Source organism: Meleagris gallopavo, chromosome 5 (assembly GCF_905368555.1).
Source record: "Meleagris gallopavo chromosome 5, MGAL_WU_HG_1.1, whole genome shotgun sequence".
Lineage (NCBI taxonomy): Eukaryota > Metazoa > Chordata > Aves > Galliformes > Phasianidae > Meleagris > Meleagris gallopavo.
Window position 1 is genome coordinate 47,565,839 of NC_139408.1, and position 14,082 is coordinate 47,579,920.

The 14,082-nt window shown below is 40.1% G+C and overlaps 1 protein-coding gene across 3 annotated transcripts in view; it reads right to left on the reverse strand.

Annotated features, from left to right (window-relative positions):
* Positions 1-1,681: 1,681 nt before the first annotated feature.
* BCL11B (BCL11 transcription factor B) overlaps positions 1,682-14,082 on the reverse strand; it is a 94,838-nt gene continuing 82,437 nt past the window's right edge. For all 3 annotated transcript variants that reach the window (XM_010711898.4, XM_010711897.4, XM_010711899.4), the window contains one exon: positions 1,682-8,860. In XM_010711898.4, the coding sequence (XP_010710200.2) occupies positions 6,849-8,860 (2,012 nt within the window). In that variant the 3' untranslated portion in view covers positions 1,682-6,848. The remainder of the gene's footprint in view (positions 8,861-14,082) is intronic.

Below are 14,082 nucleotides of genomic sequence, written 5' to 3' on the forward strand. Positions count from 1 at the left end.
TGAAACAGGAGCATCCAACTCAAGGATGCTGCAAGACTTCTTCAGATTTGTTTGCATCCTTGTTTATGTCATTTCTTACATTTCCTCTGTCAGTAGTTCCTAATCCTGCTTTTCCCCTCATGCACAATGTATGTGTTATAAGGACTCTGACAGACAAGCTCTACCAGATCCAACAGCAGTGACTTAAGGCATTACCATGTCCAGGCTGCCCATGCTCCTCCTTGCTGGGCAGATACCACCTGCCCTTTCAGAGGCAGTGGATAGACAGAAAGCGCTCTCATGCTCCCAAACCTGCATAGCCATGACCAGAATGAGCAGCAGGAGCCGCTGCATTGTACAACTTCAGGGCCACATCTGCAAAGCCTTCAGTGCCTTCAGAACTAATGAAACAACAGAGCTGTGTAAAACTCCCTTAAAGTCCTGTTTATGGGGTGTCGAAAACAGCCCTTGCAAAGGCAAACTGTACAAAATTTAGAAGAGATCTGTAACAACCTCTACAGACCACAGCAGAATACATTCAAAAAAGTGTGACATTTGGAGTACTACAGTGTGAACTAAACGCAATTGTCAGTCAGGTTCTGATTTCATTTGCACTGTTTTTTCATGAGTGCAACTTTCAAAGCCTGTAGCCTTTATACTGTTCTGAAACCTTGATCCAGCAAAGCACTTACGCACATACCTAAATTTAGATTGTAGATTCAGGGAGCCCAAGATCAGGAAGGGACCATCTGTAGGAGCTTCTCTGTAGCCCAAACCACTGAGCTTCCCCTCCTGACTTCTGAGTCTGACTTTAAAGTCCAGGAACAGTTCCTTTGAAATGAGTTTCAATTACCCACCTGCTTTGAATCACAAGCTTGTTACATGGTTTGTTGGATCAACGCCTCCAGGAAATCAGAATCTAGTCTCTGGCACACCACATCTTTCCTGAGTTTTCCAGTAATGGTTTGAATACAATTCTCTCATTTAAGATTACCATGCATTTGCTATCAGGTTGGCTTGATAAAGAGTATCGGGACAGCAAACTGCCTGAAGCTGTCAGCTCTTAGCCTCAAACTGCAAACTGTGCACAATGCTGCCTGTGAATGTGCATGCCTTTGTCCCTAGCTGAGGAGGAGGAGCAGATGGGAAGCTGAAGTTATATTTCGGTGCTGCTCACATAATGACACAGTGTGTGGCCCAAATCCAGCTCCTGGTTAAATCAGTACATGTCATCCTGGTTTACATTGCTGTCAAAGAAGCTAAACACATTAACCAATGTTAGGGGCATAAGAATACTGGTAAGCACACCATTAACTTTACAGGGGTGGAAACACTAGAGCGAAGCTGTTCTCAAAGGCTTCAGAAAACTGTGGTAATTGCCCCACATGTAATTTTATATGAGAAATTTGACTACTCAAAGAATTAGACTACAATCTTTTTTCAAGACCTCTACCCATGAAACTGCTTTACATTATATTTGAGCCCAAGGGAGGTAAGTAGAATTTGAGCACATGCTTAGCATCACACAGGTGCTTACATGTCCTCCCCAAACATGACTTCTCTCCTGATGGACTCCCATGAGAACGGACAGAAAACATTGCACAAGTTCTATCATCCTTACTGAAGCTCCAATTACTCACATCCTTCTGCTTCTTTTTTGCTCTTCCCACCCCTCAATTTCAAAAAAACAGGAAAGACAAGATTTGGAGATCAAGTCAAATGTCCAATTTATTTTTATAACTTGAAACTGGAACAAACGTTGTTTTGAACGAGCGTACAAATGAAATGGTAGACACATGCTGAACTCAACATTGTGACAGTAAGGGAAAAAAAAAAAAAAAAGAGGCCAAAAATCTTGTACAGAGAATAAAAGGAACAATAAATATTTCACTAAGCCATATTGAAATGACCTCCAGCCATCTCAACATTTTATCCATAATAAAAAAAAAAGTGCTCTTGTTTTTTAAACAGAGCACAAATACCAAGCAATAATAAATAGTTCCAAACTTGTAGTAAAAGACAAAACCTCCAAGTAAACAACAAAAGCTCATACAATAAGTAATAGAAAAAGGTAATAAAAATATTTTGCCTTGCCGGTACAAATGCAAACAACTTAAATCAACGTTACTTTGCTTTGCAGTTCTAAAATACAAAGAGCACCATAAAAATGAGTTTGCCTGTGATAAACAAAACCTTGGACTGTCTTTTACATAGGACTGGGATGAAATGCTGATTTTTTGACCCTTTCCTTAAAAAAAATCAGTATTTTTCTTCCTCAAACCAGGTTCTCAAGCCTGTCCTGTTGCCAAGGGAGTCACGTGGAGATTTGTTCCAGACTTCAAAGGCATCAGGACTAGACACAATGAAAGTAATAAATCCCACCTTAAAATAATAATAATAAAATCTAGTTAAATTGTGAAGAGATCTACGGCAGCATTCTAGCTATTTTACCTCTATGCTATATTGTGCTTATGGCCTAGTAAACTACAGTTCTCCTAAGCAAGAAGAAAAGGAGAGCCATTTCATTATCACTACAGTCTGCAGAAACACAACCCTTGTGCTTTTGGGGTGATTTACTGTTAGTTTCAGTGATCTAAGTCACAAGACTAGACAACTGCTGGTGTTGACTATCCTGAATAAAATAAAATAGAGACCAGAGCTCCTTAGCAGCTTACACTACAATGAAAGGTGAATTCTTTCTTAAAGCAAAGAACCATGGACTGAAAACACTGAATTATGGACTGTTAACTTCTGATCTGCATTACACTGATGTACGTCCAGGGGATTCTGCTGAGCTCTGCAACATGTCTCTGGTTTTATACAAACGTCAGAGATCTGAATTTTCACCAAAAAGTGAAAATGTGCCTTTAAGGGATCAGATTCCAGCCTCAGCTGCGCTGGTGTAATCCAGCAGTAAGAGTGATGAATAATTCCTGATTTTTATCAGCTTGAGATCCAAAATTTGTCCAGAAGTCTTGAGGGTACGTTGCTCAAGCCAGGAAGACATATCTGTTTGGTAGCTGGACCAAATTCTCCCTGCTGTCACACCCATGCCTCTCCAATTGCTCCAGCCGTTCTGCACCGATGAAAGCTGCAGAAGAATTTGGCATGGAAATTTGTTTTGTTTGCTTTATTTTTACCGTCATTTCCTCCAAGGGCGGTGAACACTTTCTCCTTCTCCCCTTCACTAGAGCATCAGTGCCTCTTCTGTCACCTGTCTTCCCTTTGACCCAACGGGGAGAGAGCGTGAGAGAGAGAGAGAAAGAACAGCAAAGAGACATCAAAGGCACAGAATTTCATCCCAGTCCCTCAAACATTCAGAAATTTATGGAATGTACAATTCGGAGTGAACAGCAGCAAAGCAGCTAATAACATGGACTGGCAAGACCTGTACACGGAGGAGGTCCTGTTCTGACAGGGAAGAAAAGGGCTGTGCCTGGACCAATTTTACGTCAACCCAGTTACAACTGTACCGACAGCAGATCATTTTACCTGTGTCAAAGCGATGCGCCATGCTTTTTGCTATAAAATGCCTTTCTTCCAGAGGGTGGTCGGGCAGGGAGCAGTGAGTGGGTTGGCCGGGAGAGGGAAGATGTGTTGGACATCTTCTTGTTTGGAAGGGGGGGGAAAAAAATCTCTCTCTCTCTCTCGAACCTGTGGGGAAGCTGCAGGATGTCACCTCAGACACTTTTACGGAAACTGAATTTCACTTCTCACAAATAGGTAATAACCATCAAACCTGGTTCAACCATACCTGGTAAAACCTTGATGCAAGGGGGCCAGGCAACTTTGAAGATATTTAGAGCCCTGTGGGAACAGCACTTTTTTGTAGGCCATTTCTGACAAAAAATATATATATATACAACTAAAATTATTTCTGAACGACGACAACAAACAAAAAAAAATTAAAAAAAAGTACTTAATTATTCTGTTTTGTTTCTTTTACTCAAAGGTCGTCTAACAACCCCCTTTTTTTTTCCTGTACAATAAGGACTTCACGTACAAATTTTTTTTTTTATTTTTGAAATATTTTATCCTGCCAAATTAAAAAAATATATTATGGCAGCCTGTTTGTTTGTTTTTATTTTTATTTCCAAATTCACTAACAAAAAAGTACATTAAATCCCTTTAAAAGGACAAGCGTACAGTTAAAAAATTACAAGCTTCAGTAAAAATACAGCAAGTGCCTACATCATATGAATCAACCAATATCAATATCCATTCCAGAAGGGGAAGGAAATGGGGATGGGGGAAGAAAAAAAGAGAAAAATAGGTACAGGTCAGAAACGTGATTTTTTTTTCTGCAAAGCAATAACAATATTAAGCACTTTTTTCTACATACTTTTTCTACTTGGTGTAGCAATCACCTTTTAATCCCCGAATACAAGATTCTATACATTTTGGAAATAAAAATTCAACACCCAAGGCAGAAAAAAATTTACTAAAACTCAAGACTTTACAGTTACAGTGACAAGAACAAATTTATAGACCCACCATTTAAATTTTACTGCAACATTTTCAAGGAAAAAAGAAAAGGTTTTTTTTTTTTTTTTTCTTTCTGGTTTTGTAAAATGCCCAGGCATTCTCCATTATTACAAATACTGGTCCACTTTTACAGTAATCAAGAAATTTTAATATATATAATATATACTAAAACCCCGTCACCAAAAGAAAACAATATACACATGGCCATTATGGCATTTTTTTTTAATAACCTATTAAGCAAACTTTGAAAAAAAAAAGATTGCTCAAACACACATACACACAATTTTTTTTTTACCCTTGTATGTATTCAATACTGTAAACGTATTTTAAGACAGAGTGCACTAAATTTAACTTTAAAAAAAAATTAGCCGTTGTTCCTGAATTGTTTTTTCTCATTCAATGATAACAACTTGTAATTTGTGTCATTTGAGTTTTAATTCAGCAGTAAATCATTTCCATTCCATTTCCTAAGCAGCGTTGTCCTGAAAAAAAAAAAAAAGCTGAGAATAATTCAGCTAATGGATGTCCGAAGTTGTGCTGGGTATACATCTTCATTTGATTGGGTCTTATGGCATTTTCATGTCCACTATCTTCAACCAGTAATTTTTTTATTTTTTTTTTTTAAGTAAATGTGGCTCTTTTTTTCTAAAGAATGTACTTTTCTTGTTTTACTTTTTTTTTAAAAGTCTTTTCACAAAAACATTTTGCATTTGTCTCAAGAGACTCAAATAGGAAGATCAGTTTTCAAGGCACTCACGTCAAATTGAATGGCAGTAGAAAAACTGTCCAATAAATTATTTTTATTTATTTTTCTTTATAGTGCCAGTATTGTGAATGCCATGCTTAGCAACACTGACACTTAATCTCAGCTGTTCCCTTACAGTTTAACCCACCTTTGGGCCAAATAGAAGAATATGACGTAATTTCTTGTTGAGAAGCCATTTTTGTCTTAACCACAAACAAAAGCTTTAAAGTGCGGGTCAACATAATTAAAATCTCTAACCATAATTGTCCACTGTTTGTTAATATTAGGCATAATGAGCTTTGAAAAAATTGGAAATTTGAAAGTAGAGCAGGTGCATTTTTCTGTTCTTTACTTTTTTTCTGTTGTAATGCTTTTCTCAAAATACAATTAACTTCTGTTCCTAATTAAGTCAATGGGAAAATTCTTACCAACTTCAGTAGGAGCAGAATCTTGCCAAGATAAGTAGATGGACTAGCATTTATTCTTTCCTTCCTTATAATAGCATAACACCATTGTACATCATATAAGATAGTTTTTATATTTCCATTCATAAACCAAAAGACTATGAGTCAAGTATTTTCATTGAGAAATTGCCGCTTGCCCATCCTCTAGTAATTCTTTTAACTACAGCAAATTTGGACTAAAGGAGGGGCACATACAGGCATCCTAGACTCAGCTTTCTGTTTATGAGGTTTTAAATGAAAAATTTGGCTCCTCTGGTGTTTGTGAAGAATATTACAATACTTGAGATGTACTTTTACTGTCTCTGGGAAGAGTGGCAGGAGGGGAAGAGGAAGGGAAAAACCCCCAAAAGTAACAACGTGGTACCATTTTGTTGCCATAGCTTTAATAGCAAGAAGAAACTATCCAGTAATAATGCACAATTAAGAATGTTAACTGTTTTTTGAATGTAGCTGCCTTTTGCACCTATGACTTTTTAGTTGACATGACTTTAATGTTGAAATCCATCTAGAAAAGGCCTCTATCATTAGCGACATTGTCAGTGCTACATATTCCATCCAATTCCAAAAGAAAGTGCTAATTTTAAAGATTGTTATCCGCTGTACAATTTTGTTTTCCCTAATCTTCAGGGTTATTTAAAAAGAGGAAAGGAAAAAGAAGGGGGAGGAGGGGTGAAAGAAAGAAAGATCTGTTAAAATGCTGGCTTCTTCACAAGAAATTACACATGCTTAGCTTAAATTTCAACAAAGCAGCGGCCCAAAAATTATAATTTAAAAAGATATGTTTCTCCCCTACAATGCAAGTAATCTCAGGCTACGACTGGGTAAAATTAAAAAGGGATACCCAACAAAATTTAAAAGAAATTTAAACAGAAAGAATAAAAAAAAGTACCTGCACATGCCAAAAAATTACAAAAACCCAATAAATACAGAAATTATTGCACAGTTAAAAGGCTCCACAATTTTTACTGCCTTAATCAACCCTCGGGTTTAATAGAACTTTGTAGACACAGGTTATATTTAAGTGCCAAAGTCTGGCACCTACCATAGTTATGCTAAGTAATGTTTACGGAGGCAAGTTAGGTCATCTTTTCTCAGTTGGCAATAGTTAAAACTGTACAAATAAAATGTTACCTAGACCCCTGAAATTTAACCTAGCGGGGGAGGGGTGGGGGGCCTTAGCTTCTTTCTGCCTGCTCAATTTTGACGTCATTTGTCAGCAAATGTTCTCCATGCCACTTTTTCATGTGTTTCTCCAGGGTGCTGTAAACACTGAAGGGCATCTGGCAAATGTCGCAGCGGTAGACCTCCTTCCCTATCTGGCCATGCGTTTTCATGTGACGCGTCAGCTTACTGCTCTGGGCACATGCATAGTTGCAGAGCTCGCATTTGTAAGGCCGCTCTCCAGTGTGGCTCCGACGGTGCACCGTCAAATTGCTGCAGTTCTTAAAGACCTTGCCACAGTACTCACATGTATCGCTCCTGCGCCCTTCCTTCGAGCTGGGTCGCCCAGGACCTGGGCCGCTGATGTGGGGGGTGCTGCCTCCGGAGGCCGTGCCGCTGCGCCCTGAGAGCCCCCCGTCCAGCATGTCCCCCGGCGGGGTGGAGAAACGCAGGCTCCCATTCTCGGACGAGTGCTCAGAAGAGGTGGCGAAGGGAGATTGTCGGGAGTCTGTGAATCCTAGAAACGGATCCTTCATGAAGTGCCTCGATGCTGCGTACCCTACCAGCCACTGGGAGTAAACGTTTTCAGAAGGTATTATTGTTGCTGGTGGCAAGTCCAAATCTTTCTCAACTTTTATTCGTTTAGATGAGTTGTTTAAGCTGGGGCTTGTGATAGGTGTTGGCTTCCGAGGGAACAAGTTTGGGAAGGGCTCACCTGGGCCAAAGTTTCTTCCGTTGACCGTCCCCTCCTCAGTGCGGTCCAGCTCTCCTACCACCGAGTCTTCATCACCTGTGTCTCTTGGACAGAGGTCTCGTGGACACAGGTCTCGTTGGTCAGAAGACCTTTTCATGAAGCTACTCCTCTTCTGTTTCTCAGCTAGCATGTCGTTGTATTGCTGGATGGCACCGAGACTTACATTCTCTATCACTTTTCCCAGGACAAGGGATTTCTCATCTGGCAGTGATTTGGAACCATTTTCTCGGTTACGACTCAGCTCTGAGTCCATACTGAAGCTTGACTCTGGCCTGCTCTCGTTTTCCAGCTCCTCTTCCTCCTCCTCCTCCTCTTCCTCTTCTTCATTGTCATGGCCGAGGGAGGGATCACTCTCATTCCTGAAGTCTGTCTCACTGGATTTCAGTCCCTCTCCAGTGAGCTCACTCGTGCCTGGCTCAGGAGAACTCGTGGTGGACAGTCCATCATCTGACCTGCCTGTCATGGAGCCAGCTTTATGCATATGCGTTTTCATGTGACGCTTTAGCTTGCTGGCTTGGGAGCAAGCATGGTCACATAGCTGACATTTGTAGGGCTTTTCTCCTGTGTGACTACGCCGGTGGACAATAAGGTTGCTCTGGAACTTGAAGGTTTTCCCACAGAATTCACAGGACTTACTCTTGGCCTGAGGCTGGGGAGGCGTAGTGCTGCTTGGAGGCATGGGGGGCAGTGGTGGGGTGCTCAAAAAAGGTGATTTAGGACTCGGCTGGAAAGGATTCAACAGGCGATGCATAGGGTTGGTGCGACTGGGCGAGACTGGTGGAGGGGTGGAACTGTTTCCTGCCAGCTCTCGAAGCCTTCTGGAGAAATCCATCGCTGGGGACTCAATTGCCATGGGGTTTAAACGCATAACTCTGTCAAAGGCACTGGGATGCTGGGCAACTAACCCCATTTCTTCGGCACTAAGGCGATGTGGATCCAGATGATGACGAGGTGGTGGGCTGAATAGCGGAGGCGTGTTTGGGAGCCGACCCTCACCAAAGCCAGGATGTTCACGCAAGATGGGTCCTGTCATCCGCAGAAGATTAAAAGGGTTGTTGTCTCCAAGGAAATTCATCAGCGGGGACTGTGCAACAGTCTCTGGTCCCAGAGGAGGAGGGATGGTGATGCGTGGAGTAAGGGAACTGTTGGAAGGGCTTGTTTCCAGGTAGATGCGGAATCCATGTGTGTTCTGGGCATGCTGAAGCAAGAACCAAGCGCTATTAAAAGGCTGCTTGCATGTTGTGCAAATATAGCTTGAAGGCTCATCTTTACCTATAAAAGAAAAACAGAAAGAACACTCAAAAAATAATACAGTGGAGAACATTCAAATACAGTTGGCATGTGCTTTATTTTGCTAACACATTTCCTCCTTGGCATTTCTGAAAGAAGGACTTAATTGCAATGTATTGACTGATATAAATTGTTGAACAGCACATTTACTCACCACACTTATTCAGTTAACATGTATGACAAATATCACACATACGCATTGGTGCCATATACGTTTATACCCTCCAACTTGCAAATAAAACCTTTTATGACGCATGAGGATCCAAATCCTTTCATGTGTTTATTCCACAAAAAAGGAATTTGTTTCAAGGGATTTATGGCTATGTATGAAAATCAAAGAAAATGCAGTATGGTAGGTTTTATAGGGCACCTGCAGGAGCTTCAGTATCATTTCCACTCTTTCATTTTGTATTTTATATACTTGGGGCAGCAGTCCACTGAGATCCTGCTGAAATTAATATATACATGCTTCCATCATGCCAGAGCTTCCATTTTTAAAATAGTGTGTAGGTATTAGCTGCTCAAGCCCTATTTGAGTCAACAGGAGCTTGGAAAACGTATCCTTGCATAAACCATTTTGACATTCTCTTTGCCAAAACACCAAGAAGCCACTCAAATGAAACATCCAGTAATCAAAGCTGACAGCAGAGCTGCAATTAACAGTAACAAATGTCGGGCCATGCTTGAACTGGGTCCCAAGAATTTCTGAGCCTAAGCCTGCTCTCCAATGTAGAAATGTTCACTGGGGCCAAAAACGTTGTTCTGTTTGCCTTTCTAGGCTCTTTGAACGACTGCATAAAGGTAGAAAGCATTCCTTTAACCTTGATTCAGCTTTACATAAAGGACAGGTGTGGACAAGTCTGTGCTACAGTCATAATTTTGCTAGCTAGAAAATTCCAGTCCTGGGCACAATATAAATTATATGCTATCTTTAAAATGCACTTTCTCTCCCCCGATCCTTTTTCAATGCCTCTTCAAAATTCCAATAACTTGTCTACTTGAAAATCGTGATCTGGTGTTTGTTGTTTTTAAAAGAAGGGTGAGGCTTCCTAAAAAACAACTCTCCACTTTGAAAAATCTACAATTAATTTCTTGTTAGATGGCTTATTTTTTTGTTTGCTTGTTTATGAATTTTACCCCTCCTGCACCCAAAGGCACTGAACTTCCTGCAAGTTCTGAATCCAAACCCAGCTGCCCTCAGAAATGCCCCAAGCACCCTAGCCTCCCTGCTGCAGCATGAGTCTGAAGCTGGCAGTCCACTGGGGTCTCACAATCAAAGTCTGAGCTTTAAAATAGAAGAGTTTATAAGGTGAGCAGAAGCGTATCATCAAAACTATCTTTGTAAAGAGAAATGACTCATAGCAGCCAAGAAAAAAATTACATCTGGGGCACACAAGGAAAGGAAGGATTGCTGCTGGCTGAATTCCCCTCTTCTGGCTGTTGCGGGAACGGCTGCTGCTAACAAAATCTACAAAACCCTAGACAAGGAGGCTAGAGGATTATCTGCCTACCTATCAGCCTGTCAGTCTATCTAATCTTATCACCCAATGAACATCCATAAAGGCGTAAAGGAACGAGCATCTAACAGACTGGGACTTCCATACAAAGGTATGTGATAAGTGTAGTGCAGTTCCTCCTGATTCTATTGATTTTGCAAGGCTGTTGCTGTGGATAGCACTTTCAGACCCCAATTTCAGAGAATCCAGCTGTCCACAGCCAAGAAAAACTCTACCCAGCACAGCGAGTGTTTCTGACTGACACAGCCCCACACCCCAGCCCTTCACACTGTGCTGCACAGGATGCACTCAGATGCTCTGATTAATCTCTAGCAACTACTGTTGGAGAAGAAACAAGTTTGGGAGCAATACTGTGCTTGGGGGAAAAAAAAAAGTGTCTGTAACTGCTATTGACATTAATGAAAGCCACGTACAAACACTGAAAGGAACTGATACATTATCCCTTAAAATCTACTCAGCACTCAGGCAGTTAGGGAGTTTTATGTCAGCTCTGCAGCCAAAGCAACAGTAAATGCTCCCATTATTACTTCAAATATTTAAATTTCTGTTTCTTACAGAAATATGATGAAAATGTCTAGACGTTTAACTTTTCTTGCACGGCTACATGTGTAGTATAAAAAGTGACAGAAATCATTGAAGCAGACTAAAGTATATAACATACTCTGTCAAAAGCTTTTTTTAACAATATGTTTTACCTCAGCTCACCCTAGAATAGATTTTAATAAAACCCCTTCTGAAGTGTGATCTAATAGCAAATGAAGTGCAGCATCTTACAAGGTCATATATCTTCAAATTAAAGAGTGCTCTGCACCCTTCACCTTCATTTTATCCACTCTAATTAATCGATTTATTACCCACAGCTGTTCGATTCTTTCATTTTTAAAGTCACAGCATGCATTCTCTTTCGTTGGTTTCTTTTTCTTCCTTTAAAAAAATAAAGTGTGTGTGTGTGTGTGTGTGTGTGCGCATGCATTCTCCCTGCTTAGCTCAAGAGCTGACAGGGGGAAGAAAGCAGCTGTGCATTAGATGACAGCAACAGGAACACGTTTACTTCAGCAAAGGCACATACGTAAAAGAGAAGAATTCCTGAGCAGGCTGAGGATCAAGGCCAATCTAAAACTGAAATGGCTGATTAAAAAAATTACCCTCAAAATGGCAGCCAGCTGGATGCTTGCTACTACGCATTACATGGAACTGAGATGTTTCATTTTGTTCTCCAAAACTTCACCTCCATGAAATCCAAGTGAGGAAAGAAAACTCTCTCCTTTTCACTTTTCTTTCATACAGAGCAAATTAGTGCTATTAGTGTTGTAAGATTTACAAGCTAGAAGCTATAAAACAGTCTTCCCTTCCCTTCTTGTTTTGTTTAGATTTCATGTTCCTAAACACTTATCTTGAGGAGACCACTACTCAATGGCAAAATTGACTGCAGGCAATCTGTCTACCAACCTCTAACTGCTCCATAAGTGTTTGCATGTCTGTGTGTATATGGATATACATATACAAGCACATGTATACGTATATATACATATAAATTTTTGCAAACCTCGAAGATTCTCCCCAGACTCTCTTTTAAAAAAAATAATAAAAATAAAATAAAATGTTCATTTCCATACTATCACTTCATGGTTATCTTGCCTAGAAGTTGCCCTGAGCAGTGTAGATGCTCACTTTTAAGAACAGAACAATGTCAAAAAGTCTTTGAAGATCCACTCTGAACATTTTTATATTCAAAAATTCACTAAATATTTTAAACATGCCCAGAAACAGCCACGTATTGCTCAAGAACGATCCTTATATTTAATAATGCAGTGCACCTAACTATAAAACTCTTTGTTATAAGGCTACTTTTGATATATGGCTATCTTAATCCCTAGCCACCTGCACTGAAGTCTGTCTAAATACCGGCGTTATGACAACTAGCTATATAGGCTTTGCCATGTGCAGTCTTTATCACTTTAGCATGTGCTTGACTTTAAGCATGTGAGTAATCAACATCAGGGAAACTTAAGCATAGTCTGAAGTGCTCTGTTGGATGGTGATGAAATTATTCATGTGCTTAGAGTAAAACACAAGCCAAGACTTCATTAATACTCTTCAATGAATTGCACATGGGTTCTGTAAAAAGGCCTGATTTTAAGGACCAAGGGATCAAATATAATTTTTTACCTTCATGCTGGTTGGCTTCAAGGCTGCTCTAAATACAAACAAATACTACCACTGCGGGTTGAGACACTTCACAGTCTGTAGGGCTGAATCCTACTGAGATGCCAGCATATGGGTTCAGAAATCTTGATTTTAGTGCTAGAAAGGACTACAAAATTAAAGAATGAGAAGACTGGATAAATCTTAAGGGTTACTCTGGTCAGATTCCTGACCCAAGAGCAGTCCATATCTTTGCATCTGTTTCTATGCATGGTAGATGCTCAATTACCCCACTTCAAAGGCCACCCTCATGGAGAGCCTGCAGCCTTTTTTATCCCTCCTCTTCTTTAAAATCATGAAGGCTGCTCAAATGCCTAACCTAAATTTTTCTTCCTTCACTTTAAGATCATAATATTGTGTCCTACACTATGTGGATATCAAAAAACACAGGAAATGATTTAGTTTGCACCTCACAGGCCATTTAGGCATCATCCAGCCAGCTGATCTGCAGTTAAACAAGATCAGATCTCTTAGCATGTGCTTCTCCCAGCTTGATTTGGAAATGCCAGCTGAGAAAAATCTATTGGGTATCTGGCTAGCCTGTAGCAGTGGTTGACTATCCTCAGTGTTAAAATATGATCCTCTTTTCAATTGAAATTTCTGGGTTCAACTGGCAGATATTCGGTCTTATCTTGTAGATTAAAAATCTCTCTAGCATCTACCTAAATAGATAATTATAAACAATGAACTTATTGAACACTCATCTTTTCTGAGTATTATCTCAAAAGATGGTTTTTCCACAAATATTAGAATGTGTTTCCTCTATTACTGCATGATAGCTTATGCTCCATTCAAAATGTCAAAGTAATAATGAGCTTTTTTTTTTTTTCTTTTACATGAACAGCGCAAAACAAAGTTAAATTTGCATTCTTCCTGACAAATTCTGCCCTGACAGAGGGCACTGAGAGCACACAGGTGTGTTTGCTCAACCTATAAGAGCAGTCTGAGTCTGTGGACATTGACTGCACTGTACCAGGTAGCCTGAAATCCCTGGCTTACCTGTCCTCTACTTTCTAACTTGTATCACTCAGTGAGACACGGATCTTCCTTGCCCAGTTGGTACATGACTTCCTCAGCTGAATGCTGAGTGCCTTTGCCCTGGAGATAAATTTCCCTCGAACTATCCTCAGTTATTCTGGATACCATCAAACAGTAATCAGTGTAAGATAACAACTGTTGAGAATTCATTATTTTCTGCTGGGCTACAGTGACATCCAGTGCTTTACAAACTCTCCCCTCAGCATTTCTAAATAATTGCATTAGCTGTAACAGAGAATGAACTCCCCTCTGTTTTTAATCACCCATAATCACCCATCTATAGTCCCTGCTAGGACTGCAGTGAGTACCAAGTCAGGTCTGCATAACTACTGCCATTCTTTACCTCTAGCAACACTTTCTAGATAATGTTTCTGGTTCCCTTTACGAAGTTACTACAGTAGCAATAAAAATGGTAAGGAATTTTAATGCTGCTTTACAGCACCT